This window comes from Scyliorhinus torazame, chromosome 3 (assembly GCF_047496885.1).
Source record: "Scyliorhinus torazame isolate Kashiwa2021f chromosome 3, sScyTor2.1, whole genome shotgun sequence".
Classification (NCBI taxonomy): domain Eukaryota; kingdom Metazoa; phylum Chordata; class Chondrichthyes; order Carcharhiniformes; family Scyliorhinidae; genus Scyliorhinus; species Scyliorhinus torazame.
The window spans coordinates 50,135,388-50,154,111 of NC_092709.1; the positions used below are offsets into that span (position 1 = coordinate 50,135,388).

General features: G+C 47.9%; 1 protein-coding gene across 6 annotated transcripts in view; it reads right to left on the reverse strand.

Moving 5' to 3' along the window:
* The window catches only part of abhd18 (abhydrolase domain containing 18), a 118,563-nt gene that overhangs the window by 97,190 nt on the left and 2,649 nt on the right, over positions 1 to 18,724 (reverse strand). For 4 of the 6 annotated variants that reach the window (XM_072495668.1, XM_072495669.1, XM_072495670.1 and 1 more), the window contains 2 exons: positions 1,922 to 2,043; positions 267 to 351 (listed from right to left, as the gene is read on the reverse strand). In XM_072495668.1, coding sequence (XP_072351769.1) covers positions 267 to 351; positions 1,922 to 2,013 — 177 coding nt within the window. In that variant the 5' untranslated portion in view covers positions 2,014 to 2,043. Of the gene's footprint in view, positions 1 to 266; positions 352 to 678; positions 1,146 to 1,921; positions 2,044 to 18,724 lie in introns of those variants that run through there. The other 2 variants (XM_072495673.1, XM_072495672.1) reach the window with 2 other exon arrangements.

Sequence of the window (18,724 nt, forward strand, 5' to 3'; positions counted from 1 at the left end):
GCCTCATGTGATTGGTATATAAATTTGGCAGAGAAAACAGCCACATAAACCTAAAGTGGTTATCTGCACTGCACTATTCACAAGATATTTTGCATGAGTGAGATCAGATTCAGTGTGCTTTTACAATGGAGACCAATTTGATTTACTGGGGCATACAAGTTAAATTAGGCAAAAAAATTCAAATTAAGTTTCATCTTTTCAACAACATAATCAGAAACAAAAATAGTGCACCTTTACAAAAGGCCATTTTGTCACTGAACGATTACCTTGTCAATGAATATGGGGTAGTCTTTTGGAACCAACTGTTGGCATTTTTCTCGGTTTCCTATCGTCTTCCTAAATTCAAACAACCTGCAATAAAAAAAAAACAATACTTTCAAAACGAACTGATATAAAAATATCCAATTAAATATAAGTCCTATAATGAATCAGAGTTATAACTATAGGCACCCAAAGGTGCAAAAACCATTTGGGTGCTTATTTGCAACTGCAATTTTCAAAATTTGATCACTGATTGCCATCAGCTACTAATAGTAGCAAAAATATACAACGTTTGGCTTTATAATTTAAGGCATTAAAATCTAAGAATAACTGCTACAGATTTTTAATTAATCCAACTAAAATCTTTAGAGCAAATTAAGCCAGCATATGATGCCACCAATTTCGAAAACCCAATACCTGTAACCAACTGTAGTTCAACCTATTCTACTGAACTCCTAATTTCAGCTACTCCACCACCGAGACACAAAGTATATCAGAGATATTTCCCATCCAGGGTTCGCTTTCCCATCCAGGGTTCGCTTTCCTTGACTTCGTGCTCACACACAATGTGGCTGGTTTGAGTAGAATTATCAGGCAGACGAGGTGAAGTAAACAAGAGTTCATCGCTTCTTTCAATCTCTTCTCTCTACAAATCACAGTAACTGCTTTTATTACTAATACCCTGGCGACTGTTGTACAATTATTCAAGATGGGAAATGCTGAAATAAGTGAAAGCTATGCATGCTTTATATGTATGCACAGGATGAAGTTTAAAATTGAAAAAATCTTACCCACCCCAGATTTGTTCAACAGCTCAGGATCCACAATAGGTAGAAAATGGCAAAGCTAGTGCAGGATGGACACAGCGAGAACATTAGAACGTAGCACATTTGAACTTGCAGCACCCACTCGAAAATGTGTACACCAGGTAAAAGAGATTATCTAATACATTATAAGGAATGCGGTAGTAGTTAGGCTACATCCCATTCATTATTTGCAACTGATGCACACGAGTCATCCGATCAATTAATTCATCAGATTTCACACTGTAGATCACAGCTCACCATAATAATTAGAAGGAAACTTTTAAAGTTACATTAAAAATATGTTTCACATATTTTCCCTCAACCACCAGCAAATTCTATCTCCAACTCTACTATTCTTTGGTCAAGATGAGCAACAAGTCCGAAAACCAATCTCAGACACCAATTGAGCCTTATAGCAGTTGAAAGGTGATATGTTTCAATATTGCTGAAGACGAGGGAATCATTTTCCCACATGCCATGAACAAATTTGAATTCAAAGACATAGAATGGCTTCACAATCAGTCCCTCAAATCATAAGGACACCAAAACCATGTTGCATTGAGCAGCACAGTGGCAAGCACTGCTGTCTCAGTGCCAGTGACCCAGATTCGAATCTGGCCTTGGATGACTGTAGTGTTTTGCACTTTGCCCATCGTCTGCGTGGGTTTCCTCCCACAGTCCAAAGATGTGCAGGTTAGGTGTGGTTACAGGGTTAGGACAGGGCTGGGGGAGTGGACCTAGACAGGGTGCTCTTTCAGAGTGTTGGTACAGGCCAATGGGCCAAATGGTCTCCTTCTGCACTGTAGGGATTCTAAGGAAGTCAATAAATGACAAACAGCACCATTATACAGTACCTTCTAAGATCATCCGGCTTTCCCCATCCTTGAATGAAAAGTTTTGAAAGAAGGAACCGCCTGTAGAGAACGTCCAACTTACTGACACCCATCCGAAGGAGCAATTACTCTTAATAGTGCATCTAATTAAAAGAAAGACATATTACTTTTTTTTTTTTTTTTTTAAAATCATAAATCACATCAGTATCTACATTAGAGATAATAAAATGGTTACTGCGGGCAAAATGATGGAAGAAAAATCTAATGAGAAAAATACATTCATAAAATCTAGTTATTCCACAGTTATTTCACCTGAGGAAGGAGCAGCGCTCCGAAAGCTAGTGACATTGAAACAAACCTGTTGGACTTTAACCTGGTGTTGTAAGACTTCATACTGTGCTCACCCCAGTCCAACGCCGGCATCTCCACATCATTCCACAGAAGAGTGTACAGTGGTCAAGCAGAAATATCTGGCACTTTACAAGTTACTAATGTTCTACACTACACTAACACAATTACCTAACATCAGTTAAAATACTGTAAAAATACTCCAAAGCTCAAAAAAAACACAGAAACCCTGGGTAGCTCGCAATCTTACTAGACCCCAAAAGTCACAATAATTTTGCCCCATGGAAGTGCAGATTACCTCAGTCCACATTTTTTTCAAAATCAGAATACCCAATTCATTTTTTCCAATTAAGGGGCAATTTAGCGTGGCCAATCCACCTAGACTGCACATCTTTGGGTTGTGGGGCGAAACCCAAGGAAACACGGGGAGAATGTGCAAACTCCACACGGACAGTGACCCGGGGTCAGGACTGAACCCGGGTCCTTGGTGCCATGAGGCAGCAGTGCTAACCACTGTGCCGCTTTACGGCCATCATTTATAGTGCACATTTAAAATGTCCTTGAGAAGGTGTTAGTGAGCCTTCTTCTCAAGCCACCGCAGTCTGCCTGGTGATGGTATACCCACAATGTTGTTCAGTGAGATATTCTAGCATTTTGACCCTGATTTGAAAGGGTGTCATATTGGGCCTTGAGCTTGCTCTCCAATTCAGTGTTTTTCTCCTGAATTCCACTTTCCAGCACTCTTTCCCCCATTCCTTAAAATACATTGATCGCTGTCTTGAATATACTCAATGAATCAACATACACTAGAGTACACTGCCATCTAGAGTACACTGCCATCTAGAGTACACTGCCATCTAGAGTACACTGCCATCTAGAGTGGAAAAATTCCAAAGATTCACAAGTCTCTGATTGAAGAAATGTCTCATTTCAAACCTAAATGGTCGCCTCCTTATCCTGAAACTATGTTTTGCCTAGTTTTAGATTCTATAGCCTTTCAGCATCTACCTGGTCAAACCCTCAATAGAATATATATTTCAAAGTGATCACCTCACATTCTTCTAACTCCAGAGAAAACAAGCCTATTCTACTCATACTCTCCTGAGACCACGCCTCTCATTCCCAGGAATCAATCTCTTTCGCACGAACAGACTCAAAAACAGCTTCTTCCCCGCTGTTACCAGACTCCTAATGACCCTCTTATGGACTGACCTCATTAACACTACACCCTGTATGCTTCACCATATGCCGGTGCTTATGTAGTTACATTGTATACCTTGTGTTGCCTAACTATGTATTTTCTTTTATTCCCTATTCTTTCCATGTACTTAATGATCTGTTGAGCTGCTCGCAGAAAAATACTTTTCACTGTACCTCGGTACACGTGACAATAAACAAATCCAATCCAATGAGGTCTTATTACCCCCTCTCTAGGCAGATATTTCTTATCTTTATTCAAGACACGACCTCATTAAACCCCAGAGAAATGCTGCAAGATTTATTTATATATTCCATCCATCGTGCAATTAAGGTTAACGTACCTTCTGCTTGTTGTACCTGCAAGATATTTCCAATCAATACCCGTCATAATTCTGAACACCTCTACTGAATTACCCCTCTACTCTTTCATTTCCCTTTTCAGTTAAAATCAACCAACATGTTAGCAATGCAGTACCACCATAATTTTGTGACAAAACAATCACAGTTCATAACATTACATCACATGAAATCACTAAACACTACCAGGTTACTAATGGTCAAATAGTTGTGTCACTATGACCTTGTCATAACCATAAATTTCCAATTGATTCATAATAATTATAGCAACTTTATAACAGACTAGGGAATAGGAATTTCAATGCTCTTGGTAAAACATTAACTAAAGGGAAAGATAGACCGCTGTGATAGATTTGTTTTGTGAAATTTGGCAGGTAGGGCAAATTGCAAATTTTTTAAAAATAAATATTTCTATTGAATTGTACATTTTTACACTATACAAGTGATGATTGAAATGGAAATGGTTATTATTTACATGATTTTCCTTTTTTAGCACTCCCTCTCCTCTACCAACCCCCCCTCCCCCTCTCCTCTGCTAGTCAGGCTCCGTCTTAGGCCCTTTCTTCCGCTATAGATGTTATTATTGTTCATCTTGTTTTTGTTCTTATGGCTTTTTGGGGAGGGGGTACTCACTGGTCCCCTCTTCAATCTCTCCCTGGGTACCCGCCTGGTATTTCCTCGGGTTGCTCCCTTGCTGCCCCCCCCCCCCCCCCCCCCCCCCCCCCCGGTTCCTGTATTCCTCTTGTGGTCCCCCTTTCTACCTCCTCTTCATTTCCCCCTTACATTCCCCATCCCTGCCCCTGTGGTATCCCCCCCTTGCAAGTCACTTCCACTCCGTCCGGAGGTGCGCCGTGGCCCCCCTTGCTTTCATGCTTCCTAGCACTAGGTTTCCCCGCTGGTGTGGTAGCCCCCCCCTTCCAGGGCTGATCTTTCCCCTTTCCTATTCCCGATCAATAGCTATTCCCTCCATCTCTTCTTCACCCTCTCCTGCACTCCACTGCCCATGCCCTTTCCTGTGATCAAAGCGAGGTAGTACTGTCCCGCGCAAACATTGTTTGCAAACATTGTCCATCACAGTTCTTTTCAATACTTCATCCTCAACGCTGCCTCATCTGCCCCTTGTCCAGGCATCCGCACAAACACATCTGCCTCTGCCGGGTGTTGAAATAGCGTTCCTGGTTTTGGAATGTAACCCAGAGCCTGGCTGGGAATAGCATTCCAAATTTCACTCCACTTTTGAACAGAGCCGACTTTGCCTAGTGAAACTCGGCCCCTGCGCTTTGCCAGCTCTGCCACCATGTCCTGGTACACTTGTATTCTATGTCCTTCCCAGCTGCTCGCCTACGACTGCCCATTGCAGTATCTTCTCCCGATCCTGGTATCTATGTAATTTGGCAATTATTGCCCTTGTTTGCTCCCCCGCCTTGGGCTTCAGTCGGAGCAATCTGTGTGCCCTGTCAATCTCCGGTGGCTTGGAGAAGTTGTCCCTCCCGACTAAGTTGTCCCGCATCTGGGCCACATAAAGTCTATCGGGTCACTGCCCTCAATCCGGATATTCTGGCGCCAAGAACGATTCTCCTGATCCTTGATCTTCCTCTTCAGGCTCCCCTAGGTCACGACCAACCTTTTCATTTCAGCCTCCAGAGCAACAATCCTGTCGCTCTGGTCTGTCAACGTCTTTTCAAGCCCTAGGATCGTCTTCAGCCTCCAGAGCAACAATCCTGTCGCTCTGGTCAGTCAACGTCTTTTCAAGCTCTAGGATAGTCTTCCCCTGAGCTTCCAGTTTCTTCCCCATTCCGTCTAACACAGTCTGCATGGCGACCAACGCATCTGTCACCATCACCTGGATCACTTTTAATCACCTCTCTTTTTGCCATCAATTCCTTCGTCAGGAATGTCTTCCATCTATCTCCATGGCGGGAATGGGGAGGGGGCGTTGTTTCAGTCATCGGTCCTTCCTCTCTCCAGGGTGGCCGGGGACCTCGCGCTTCGTGGGTCCGCCAACTCATTCACCTCCTGCTCTTGGTCTTTTCCTCCGCTTTTACCTGCTCTGCGGCCAGCTCCCATTCACTGGCATACTGCACCTATTCTCTCCCTTTCTTACTTATGGGTGAAGTAAGTCTGAATTCTCGGGCTATATTTGTTTAAAAGTACCTATTTGATTGTATTCTGGAGGGGAGCCACCTGATGTGCGACTGCTCAGCACATCCCCATCACCGGAACGCCAAATTGCAAATTAACTTCATCTTTAACATGAGCTGCCAATGCAAAGGATAGGTACAGGTGGTAAAACAATAATTTAGTAGCACAGCAACCATCCTTTGCTACCATTGCTAAGCTCCGATGGTAACGCTATAATATACTGGAAAGCATGTCTTGACATCTTTGACTCCCACGTTGTGTTCAGCAATTATCTCTCCAACATCACAACAGTGCCACCTGTACACCCTTTATATTTGGTGCAGTCTATTAAACAATGAAAACCCTAAATCCATCTTAAGTACGAGGGCAAATCAACTCCTCACAGACTATACTTATAAACTGATATGGCTTTCTGAATAGGATGAGAAAGATATTATCTACAAATATTTTCAAACATTTAAGATTTTTGAAACTCAGCCTATTTTTTAAAAAAAGTCAATTGCATCTTTTTCTTCTCAGATGAATATTTAGTCACTGCACTAAATTATTCTTAACCACCAAATATGTTCAAGAAAGAAAGAAATTATTTTTGTTTCAGATATGATCGCCATATAAAAAGGAAAACAATAAAACATCACAGACTGCATCTGCAAATTTATGATCGGTGATGAAAATGCCCCAAAAAAAGTTTTAAAACAGTTCTCATTGTCAAACACAGATATGATTAACAGAGGGCCATACGCAGGTGCTTGGGCAATGTAAAAAAAAAAAAAAATCACCTAATAAAAGAAATAGAAGTCACTATCCAGTCACATATATCTATCTTATATATTTGGATTCAGAATTAGAGGAACTTATCAAAGTCTAATTTAGATTAGTGAGTGGATATTTTTACTAAAAAGATCATTTGTAAAAACATGGTAATGCTTCATTTGTTACGATGTTATTTTTCTAAAGAACTTAAGAGTACCCAATACATTTTTCCAATTAAGGGGCAATTTAGCCTGCCCTATTGGACCCCCCCTCCATCAACACCCCGACTCCCCTCCCCCCCCCCTCCTTTCCCTTCTGTTGGTAGAGGCGAGGGTATCTGGTCTCTCCAGCGCAAAGTTTAGTACTTGTACCATTTATTTTTTGTAGAAGTGTTGAGAACTGTTTTAATAATCAGAGTATCCCCTCCCTCCCCCCCTGTACATTGGTACTGAGGGGAGGGTACCCTGTTTCTCCGACACAAAATTAGTGTTTGTACCGTTTGGCCTTGTATATATTTTTTACTGTTTTAATGAAAAGATATGGCCAATCCACCTACCCGGCACATCTTTTGGTTGTGGGGTGAAAACCACGCAAAGAACAGTGACCCAGAGCCGGGATCGAACCTGGGACCTCAGCGCTATGAGGCTGCAATGCTACTGCACCACTGTGCTGCCCCCCCATTTTGTTACTGTGATGACCTCCAACAAATGCAATGGTTTACAACCACCACTACAGAAACCTTTTTTGCTGTGTTCCCTTATAACGTATTCATAGATTATCATAGAATTTACAGTGCAGAATGAGGCCATTCGGCCCATCGAGTCTGCACCGGCTCTTGGAAAGAGCACCCTACCCAAGGTCCACACCTCCACCCTATTCCCATAACCCAATAACCCCACCCAACACTAAGGGCAATTTTGGACACTAAGGGCAATTTATCATGGCCAATCCACCTAATCTGCACATCTTTGGACTGTGGGAGGAAACCGGAGCACCCGGAGGAAACCCACGCACACACGGGGAGGATGTGCAGACTCCGCACAGACAGTGACCCAAGCCGGAATCGAACCTGGGACCCTGGAGCTGTGAAGCAATTGTGCTATCCACAATGCTACCATGCTGCCCCAAATAGATTTTTAAAATTACATCTCTTTCCCTGTATTCCAGTTATATTTTTCCAACCATTCTACAACCGAGAGAGAAAACCACCATATTCAACCACTCCAACAGGCTCAAGCATTTACATTCTAGCATGATTTCTCACATGATTGATAGCTGGCTGACCAGCATATCACCCACCCCAGGTCACACCATCCATTTGAAGAACTATTAGCAAGCCCCTAGTGTGGCAAACATTAACACCCCACTCCATCGCACTCTTTCCCATTTCTGTGCTTCCTTCTTTAATTCTTTCCCCTTCTCTCACTAGATTCAGAGGCTCCCATTTCCTCCCCTCACCCTGCCCCCCCCCCGCCTCCTTTCTTGACCCTGCCTTCCCCCTTAAGTTTGATTTAATTAACTGTCCATCTACAAATAAAACTCAAGAGATCTCTCAACTCTGAGACGAGCATGGTGTAGCTCTTTCACACAATCAAAGAACAAAGAAATGGACAGCACAGGAACAGGCCCTTCGGCCCTCCAAGCCCGTGCCGACCATGCTGCCCGACTAAACTACAATCTTCTACACTTCCTGTGTCCGTATCCCTCTATTCCCATCCTATTCATGTATTTGTCAAGATGCCCCTTAAATGTCACTATCGTCCCTGTTTCCACCACCTCCTCCGGTAGCGAGTTCCAGGCACTCACTACCCTCTGCGTAAAAAACTTGCCTCATACATCTACTCTTAAACCTTGCCCCTCTCACCGTAAACCTATGCCCCCTAGTAATTGACCCCTCTACCCCGGGGAAAAGCCTCTGACTATCCTCCTTACCTGCCTCTAATCCACTAATCACACTCTTCTTGGAGCCATGAAAATAACGGTATAAAGCAATGTTTGATCTAAAATGTATTTTCAAACCTTAATTCTCCTCATGCGGTTGCATGCGACATTCATTAACGTCTTATTGCATAAAAAGATGCATTTTCAGCAGCGAGAGAAAACCAGAACGAAACGGGCCATAAAGAGCCACAAATAAAAACAGGGGCAAGTCAAATAAAATCCTCTTTGAAATTCTTTTGACCACCTGACTGGCTTCCCTGATAAATTAAGCACCATAAAAAAAAAACGTACCAGGAAATAAAACATAGCATAACCAGGGCCGATACATGAAACTTGGGTCTATGTCTGCATGTATGTAGAAACATCACTATTAGTTCCAGCTCCCATGTCTGCTGACTGACACCATTTACAGAGCATTCAATGGATAATTAGTTACAAATACAGAAAATACTGAGGGTCAAATAATTTGCTTCTTTTAAATAAAAAAAAACATTAACTTGAGAAGGTAGTCTGGAAAGGGGAAATATTTATTCAAGGAATTGATTATTTGCAACATATGTTTACTCAAAGATATCTATTTATTATTCCAAAGAGATTCAATTATTATACCCTCTTTCAGAGCAAAATTTGGATGTTGCTGAAAAGAGACATGTTGCCGAAGCTGCTCGACTGGCACTCATTTAGGACAAAAGCAAGAATTCCAAATTTCAAATGATCACAACAATTTATACTATAAGAGAAAGGGGATACCAATTTTTTTAAAAATTCATTTACAGGTGTGGCCGTCGCTATGTAGTCCAGCATTTATTGCCCATCCCTCATTGCCCTTCGGAAGGTGGTGGTGTGTTGCCTTCTTGAACCGCTGCAGTCCCCGAGATATAGGCATACCCACTGTGCTGTTAGGGAGTTCCAGGATGTTGCCCCAGCAACAGTAAAGGAACGGCGATATATTTTCAAGTCAGGGTGGTGAGTGACTTGGATGGAAACCTCCAGGTGGTGGGATTCCCAGCTATCTGCTGTTCTTGTCCTTCTAGATGGTAGTGGTCATGGGTCTAGACAGTGCTATCTAAGGAACCTTGGTGAGTTACTGAAGTGCATCTTGTAGATGGTACACACGGCTGCCCTCTTCGTGGTGGAGGGTTTGAATGTATGTGGAAGAGGGAACAATCAAGCGGGCTGCTTTGTCCTGGAGGGTGTTGAGTTTGTGTTGTTGGAGCTGCGCTCATCCAGGCACGTGGAGAGGATTCCTAGCCATTCACCTGCCTTGGTAGCCACAGTATTAATATGGCTAGTCCACTAGTCCAGTTCAGTTTCTGATCAATGGTAACCCTCCAGGGTGTTGATTATTGGGGGGGGGGGGGGGGGGAGATTCAGCAATGGCATTGCCATTGAATGTCAAGAGGCAGTGGTTAGATCCTCTTTTGTAGATGGTGATTGCCTGGCACTTGGCGTAAATGTAACTTGCCACTTGTCAGCCCAAGCCTAGATATTGTCCAGGTCTTGCTGCATTTGGACATGAACTGCTTCATTATCCGAGGTCGCGGATGGTGCTGTAAATTGTGCAGTCATCCGCAAATATCTCCACTTCTGACCTTACGATGGAAGGGAGGTCATTAATGAAGCAGCTGAAGATGGTTGGGCCTAGGACACTACCCTGAGGAGCTCCTGCAGTGATGTCCTTGAGCTGAGATGATTGACCTCCAACCACCACAACCATCTTCCTTTGTGCCAGGTATGACTCAAACCAATGGAGAGTTTTCTCCCTGATTCCCATTGACTCCAGATTAGCTCGGGTTCCTTGATGCCACACTCGGTCAAATGCTGCCTTGATGTCAAGGGCATCTCACCTCGCCTCTGGCATTGAGCTCTTTTGTCTATGTTTGAACCAAGGCTGTAACGAGGTCAGGAGCTGAGTGACCCTGGCGAAACTCAAACGGAGCACCCGTGAGCAGGTTATTGCGGAGTAAATTCCGCTCGATAGCACTGTTCATAGAATTTACAGAGCAGAAGGATACAGTCGGCCCATTGAGTCTGCACCGACCTTTGAAATGAGCACCCGAATTAAGCCCACACCTCCACCCTATCCCCGTAACCCCACCTAACCTTTTTGGACACTAAGGGGCAATTTAGCATGACCAATCCACCTAACCTACACATTTTTGGATTGTGGGAGCACCCGGAGAAACCCATGCAGACACGGGCAGAAAGTACAAACTCCACACAGCCAGTCACCAGAGGCCGGAATTGAACCCGGGACCCTGGAGCTGTGAGGCAGCAGTGCGGACCACTGTGCCACCATGCTGATGATTCCTTCCATCACTTTGCTGATGATGGAGAGTAGACTGATAGGGTGGTGGGTGGGTAATTGGCTGGGTTGGATTTGTCCTTTGGTGTATACAGGACACACCTGGGCAATTTTCCACATTGACAGGTAGATGCCAGTGTTGCAGCTGCACTGGAACAGCTTGGCTAGGGGCAAGGCCAGTTCTGGAGCACAAGTCTTTAGTACTATTGCCAGAATATTATCAGGACCCATAGCCTTTGCAGTATCCAGTGCTTTCAGATGTTTCTTGATATCACGTGGAGTGAATCGTATTGGCAGAAGATTGACATTTGTAATGCTGGGGACCTCCAGAGTAGACCGAGATAGATCATCCACTCGGCACTTCTGGCTGAAGATTGTTGCGAATTAGTCAGCCTCGACTTTTGCACATGTGATGGGCTCCTCTATCATTGAGGATGGTGATATTTGTGGAGCCTCCTCCTCCAGTGAGTTTTTAATTGTCCACCACCATTCACAGCCAAATATGGAAGGATTAGAGCTTAGATCTGATGCATTTGTTGTGCAATTTCTTAGCTCCGATTGGTTGGCAAGTCATCTCTTATTGACCACAGCAGTGAAATGGAGAAACGAAACGGGGGCTATAGGCTCTCTAAGCTCCCAGGTATTTAAGAAAAGATGCACGGCTTGAAAATATTCCGTTTGCTTTCAGAGAATGGGTTCCTGCACATGTATGTGACTTGTAGCAAGCGCAAATGAGCAACGTAACAAGCTCAACTAATTATCTTAAATTGTCTATTAGTGTAGCAATTAGCACACTCCGGATTATTCAGCGACCACTGCCCAATTGGAAAGTTATATCTAACCAGTGGACGTTTTGTTTTGGGTTTTGCAAGTGCAGATTGGTCGAGTACAGTCTGTACTCTGCTTAATGTAACTACTGAAGAAGCATGCTGCTGGATTCGTGATGTGGCTACGGGAGTCATTTTTCCACTGAATGGATTGCATCTCAGTCCAAAAACATGTTCTGTCTAACATTTAATTTAGCAATGTCATGTATGAATTTCAGTGGCAGTGAAATGCCAGGTACATAGACCGTACGTCCCAACAATTGGCTCATCGAGTCAAACAGTACGTTTGTAATAGGCAGAGTACAGATATTACTCTACCAGTCCGTACTTACAAGACCCAAGACAAAATGTTAACTGTTGGATGTGATTCATCGATTGGGTAGCACGTGTGAAGTTACACAAACAACCAAATTAAAATAATCAAACTCGTACAGCGCATTTATACTTGCTAGAAGCACATGCACAGACCCATTCTTTGCAAAAAGGAATATGTTCAAGCCTTGTGCCTTGTTTGAATTACGCAGAACGTTGGGAGCTTGGAATTTCCCTTCGCCTTCTCCATGAAATGCCTTTGCCAATCAAGAGTCCGCTTGTCAACCAGTCAGTACCCTCTTCTTCTGTAGTATAAATTGTTCTATTGTTTGAAATTAGGCATTGTGTTTGCCCTGAGTGCAAGATGAAAAGCTTTAGCAACCTGTCGCTTTTCAGCAACATTCAAATTCGGTACCACCAAGCGACTGTGCTTAGATTTGATTTTTATTTCAGTTTACAGGCCCAGGTTTAGGTGTTATCCATGTTTTTGTAAAGTCTAGATTTGACTATTCAAATGACCTCCTGGCCATCCTCCTACCTTTCATTCTACATACACTTGAACAACTTCTGCAGCCCATATCCTAACTCACACCAAGTATTGTTGACCCCTTACCCCTGTGCTTGCTGTCCTACATTTGCATTCTGGTCCTGAAATACCTCAATTTTAAAATTACATCCTTGTATTCAAATCCCTCCAGGGCCTCAACACATGTCTGTTGTTGTAACCTCCTCTACTTCTTCAGTGCTCCAAGTTCTCTGCACTCCTTCAATCCTCGCCTCTTGTATCCCCGATTAGAAATCACTCCACCAACTATTCCACCATTGGTAGCAATGTCTTCAACTGCCTAGCCATCTAAAGGTCTGGAATTCCCCATGTAAATCTCACTACCTTGGTCTCCTCCTTCAAGAGGCTTTAATCCTGCCTCTCACTAAACTTTAGATCATATGTCCAAACACCTTTTATTGATCAGATTACACTCCAGTTAAGTGCTCAAGACTTTTCTGGAGATATTTGTCCCCCTGTTATTTTACCAAACTTTTTTTATTTTTATAAAAGTAATTTTTATTAAGGTTTTCATAGAATATCAATAACAAAATGAAAAAAGAACCCCTCAGGGTTAGGTACAAAACAAAGACTAGACAAGCAACCCACCATACCCCCCTCCCCCCTGTACATAAATAAATTAACATTAACACCCCGACTTAACACAACAGGTATATACATCCCCTCAGACCCTTCAGTGTAAATAACAAAAACAAAAATAAAGTGAACCCCCACCCTCGAGTTGCTGCTGCCATTGACCAATGTCTACCATTCTGCCAGGAAGTCTAAGAACGGTTGCCACCGCCTAAAGAACCCTGTACCGACCCGCTCAAGGCGAATTTCACCCTCTCCAATTCAATTAACCCCGCCATATCACTGATCCAGGATTCCACGCTTGGGGGCCTCGCATCCTCCACTGAAGAAGAATCCTTCGGCAGGTTACCATGGACGCAAAGGCCAGAATACCAGCCTCTTTCACCTCCTGCACTCGCGGTTCCTCTGCCACCCCAAATATTGCGAGCCCCCAGCCCGGTTTGACCCTGGATCCTACCACTCTCGACACAGTCCTCGCTACGCCCTTCCAAGATTCCTCCAGCGCTGGGCATGCCCAGAACATATGGGTGTGATTTGCTGGGCTCCCTGAGCACCGAACACACCTGTCCTCACCCCCAAAAAACCGGCTCATCCTTGTCCCGGTCATGTGTGCCCTGTGCAGCACCTTAAACTGTATGAGGCTGAGCCTCACGCACGATGAGGAAGAGTTTACCCTCCCTAGGGCATCTGCCCACGTCCCTTCCTCAATCTTCTCTCCCAACTCCTCCTCTCCCACTTACCTTTCACCTCCACCACCAAGGCCTCCTCCTCCTGCATCACCTGGTAAGATCCCGAGATCCCCCCCCCCAGAGCACCCTGTCCTGTACGGTGTGTGGCAGCAGCCGCGGGAATTCCACCACCTGCCGTCTGGCAAACGCCCTTACCTGTAAGTACCTGAAGGTGTTCCCCGGGGGCCCATACTTCTCCAGCTCACCCAGGCTCGCGAACTTCCCGTCCACACAGGTCCCCCAACCTTCGTATCCCTGCCCTGTGCCACCCCGCAAACCCTCCACCTGTTCTCCCTGGGGCGAACCAGTGGTTCCCCGTATTGGGGTCCACGCCGAGGCCCCAACTTCCCCTCTATGCCGCCTCCACTGCCCCCAAATTATGAGGGCAGTCGCCACCACCGGGCTCGTGATATACATCCTTGGAGGGAGCGGCACCGTTGCCAGCGCCCCCAGACTCGTACCCACACAAGATCCACTTGCGCACCATCGTCGCATTGGCGGCCCAGTAGTACCCCCCTATCTCTGCTCCAGGAACACCCTTCTCAACCTCGGAGTCCCTCGCGCCCAGACAAACCCCATTATACTCCTGTTAACCCGCCTAAAAAAAGCCTTCGGGATAAAAGCCACGGGAGGCACTGGAACAGGAACAAAAACTTTGGGAGCACCGTCATTTTGATTGACTGCACCCTACCCGCCAGGGACAGTGGCAACGCATCCCACCTCTTGAACTCCTCCTCCATTTGCTCCACCAGCCTTGTAAAATTAAGCCTATGCAGGGCCCCCCAGCTCCTGGCCACCTGGACCCCCAAATATCTGAAACTCCTCTCCGCCCTTTTTAGTGGGAGCTCGCCAATCTCCCTCTCCTGGTCCCCTGGATGAACCACGAACAGCTCGCTCTTCCCCATGTTGAGCTTGTACCCCAAAAAGTCCCCGAATTCCCTAAGAATCCTCATTACCTCTGGCATTCCCCCCACCGGGTCCGCCACAAACAGCAGCAGGTCGTCCGCATAGAGCGACACCCTTTGCTCCTCCCCACCTCGCACCAACCCCCTCCAGTTCCTCGACTCCCTCAGTGCCATAGCCAGGGGTTCAATCGCCAGTGCGAAGAGCGGGGGGGAGCCCCTGCCTCGTCCCTCGGTGCAACCAAAAGTATTTGGACCTCCTGCTGTTTGTGGCCACACTCGCCATCGAGACCTCATACAACAGCCTAACCCACCTGACAAACCCCTCCCCAAACCCGAACCTCTTCAGCCCCTCCCACAGGTACCCCCACTCTACCCTATCGAATGCTTTCTCAGCGTCCATCGCCACCACTATCTCCGCCTCCCCCACCGGCATCATGATAACGTTCAAAAGCCTCCGCACATTGGTGTTCAACTGCCCCCCCTTCACAAACCCCGTCTAGTCTTCATGGATGATCTGCGGCACAAAATCCTCGTGGCTAAGACCTTCGCCAGCACCTTGGCATCTACATTTAGCAATGAAATCGGTCTGTAAGACCCACACTGCAGGGGATCCGTGTCCCGCTTCAGGATCAAGGAGATCAGTGCTGGGACATCGTCGGGAGCAAAGCCCCCCCCCCCCCCCCCCCCCCCCCTGCCTCATTGAAGGTCCTGACTAGCAACGGGTCCAACATGTCCATATATATTTTAGAGAATTCAACCGGGAAGCCGTCCGGCCACAGTGCCTGCATGCTTCCTGTTCCTTTGGTCAGCTCCTCCAGCCCAATCGGGGCCCCCAATCTCGCCATCTGTCCCTCTTGCACCTTTGGAAGCCTCAATTGGTCCAGGAAGCGGCCCATCCCGCCCTCCTCCCGTGGGGGCTCGGATCGGTATAATTCCTCGTAAAAGTCCCTGACGACCCCATTGATGCCAACCCCACTCCGCACCACACTCCCTCCCCTGTCCTTAGCTCCCCCGATCTCCCTAGCTGCATCCCGCTTCCGAAGCTGATGCGCCAGCATCCGGCTTGCCTTTTCCCCATACTCGTAAATCGCCCCCTGGGCCTTCCTCCACTGCACCTCTGCCTTCCTGGTGGTCACCAGGTCGAATTCGGCCTGGAGGCTGCGCCTCTTCCTCAACAATCCTTCCTCGGGCACCTCCGCATACCTTCTGTCTACCCTCACCATCTCCCCCACCAGCCTCTCCCTCTCCCCCCGCTCCTTGTGGGCCCTAATAGAGATCAGCTGTCCCCTCACCACCGCCTTCAGCGCCTCCCATACCATCCCCACTCGGACCTCCCCGTTGTCGTTGGTCTCCAAGTACCTCTCTATACTTCCTCGGACCCGCTCGCTCACCTCCTCGTCCGCCAACAGCCCCACCTCCAAGCGCCACAGCGGGCGCTGGTCCCTCTCCTCCCCCATCTCCAAGTCCACCCAATGCGGAGCGTGGTCCGAAATGGCTATTGCCGAATACTCAGTATCCTCTACTCTCGCTATCAGCGCCCTACTCAAAATGAAAAAGTCGATTCGTGAATAAGCCTTATGAACATGTGAGAAGAATGAAAATTCCCTAGCCCCCGGCCTTGCAAATCTTCAAGGGTCCACCCCTCCCATAAACCCCCTCAGCACTCTAGCCCCCGCCGGCTTCCTACCCGTCCTAGACCAGGAGCGATCCAGTACAGTGTTATAGTCTTCCCCCCCCCCCATTATCAGGCCCCCCACTTCCAGGTCTGGGATCCGACCCAACATACGCCGCATAAAACCCGCATCATCCCAACTCGGGGCATACACATTGACCATGACCAGTACCACCCTCTCTCCCTGCAACTTACCATTACTACCGCCATTATCTGCCACAATGCTCGATACCTCGAATGACACCTTCTTTCCCACCAAGATCGCCACCCCTCGGTTTTTGGCATCCAGCCCAGAGTGAAACACCCAACCTACCCACCCTTTCCTCAATCTTACCTGGTCTGCCACCTTCAGGTGTGTCTCCTGGAGCATAACCACATCCGCCTTCAGCCCCTTCAGGTGCACGAACACGCTGGCCCGCTTAACCGGCCCATGCAGTCCCCTTACATTCTGGATCAGGGGGTTACCCGCCCCCCTCCGACTAGCCATGACCCCTCCTCGGCCAGCCACGTGCCCGCACCGCACAGCGGCATACTCCCGTCTCGACCCCCCCCCCACTCGCTCCAGCTCCCCCTTCCCCCCCCCCCCTCGCTCCACCTCCCCCTTTCCCCCCCCCACTCGCTCCAGCTCCCCCTTCCCCCCCCCCCACTCGCTCCAGCACCCCCTTCCCCCCCCCCCCACTCGCTCCAGCACCCCCTTCCCCCCCCCCCCCCCCACTCGGTCCCGCTCCCCCCCCCCCCCCCCCCCACTGGGTCCCGCTTCTCCCCCCCCTCCCCCACTCGCTCCAGCTCCACCCCCTCCCCCACTCGCTCCAGCTCCACCCCCTCCCCCACTCGCTCCAGCTCCACCCCCTCCCCCACTCGCTCCAGCTCCACCCCCTCCCCCACTCGCTCCAGCTCCACCCCCTCCCCCACTCGCTCCAGCTCCACCCCCTCCCCCACTCGCTCCAGCTCCACCCCGCCCCCCCCCTCTCTCCCCCCCCCTCTCTCTCCCCCCTCTCTCTCTCCCCCCCCCTCTCTCTCTCCCCCCCCCCCTCTCTCTCCCCCCCCCCTCCTCTCTCTCCCCCCCCCTCCCTCTCTCTCTCCCCCCCTCCTCTCTCTCCCCCCCCCTCCTCTCTCTCTCCCCCCCTCCCTCTCTCTCTCCCCCCCCCTCTCTCCCTCCCCCCCCCTCCCTCTCTCTCTCCCCCCCCCCCCTCTCTCTCCCCCCCCCCTCTCTCCCCCCCCCTCTCTCCCCCCCCCCTCTCCCTCTCTCTCCCCCCCCCTCCCTCTCTCTCTCCCCCCCCCCTCTCTCTCTCCCCCCCCCTCTCTCTTCCCCCCCCCCTCTCTCTCCCCCCCCCCCTCTCTCTCTCTCCCCCCCCTCTCTCTCCCCCCCCCCTCTCTCTCTCTCTCTCTCTCCCCCCCCCCCTCTCTCTCTCTCTCTCTCTCTCTCTCCCCCCCCCCTCTCTCTCTCCCCCCCCCCCCCTCCCTCCCCGGCCACTCCCGCCTCCCCTTAGACTCCTCCCACTGTGACACACCCTCCTCTCCCATTCCCCATCCGTTCTCCCCCTCCCATTCTAAGCGCGGGAAACAACCCTCGCTTCCCCGCCCTGGCCCCTCCAGTCTTCAGCGCGGGAAAAAGCCCGCGCTTTCCACCTACCCGGCCCCGCCACCTCTGACGGGATCGAATCCAGGTCCTCAGCATTGAGGCAGCAGGGCTAACCACTGCACCATCCTGGCACTCTAAAATGTAACATTTCAGATATAAAACCCATTGTTAAATCTTGTCAAAAAGTTATACATCTGGAAAATTCACTTTTTTTCACTTTCCAGGGATATGGCCTTCCCTGCTGAATGCTTCTAGATTTTCTTTGTTTCAGAGAGTAAACACCTGGAGATAATTTATTAACAAGATTGTGAAGGAAATTTAGGATGAGGATCCGGAAGTCAACTTGCTGGGGCATGGTGTGGAAACAAAGATTGATGAGTGCTGGATTTAATACCGTTTATAAATTTTACTGGCTGTGGCAAAAGATAGTGTGTTTGACCATACCTGTAGTATTTTGGATTTGCTTCCTTTGATGAAGCCAAGTTAATTAAAAATAAATAAATTTAGAGCACCCAATTCATTTTTTTCCAATTAAGGGGCAATTTAGCAAGGCCAATCCACAAGCCTGCACATCTTTTGGGTTGTGGGGGCGAAACCCAAGCTCAAACGGGGAG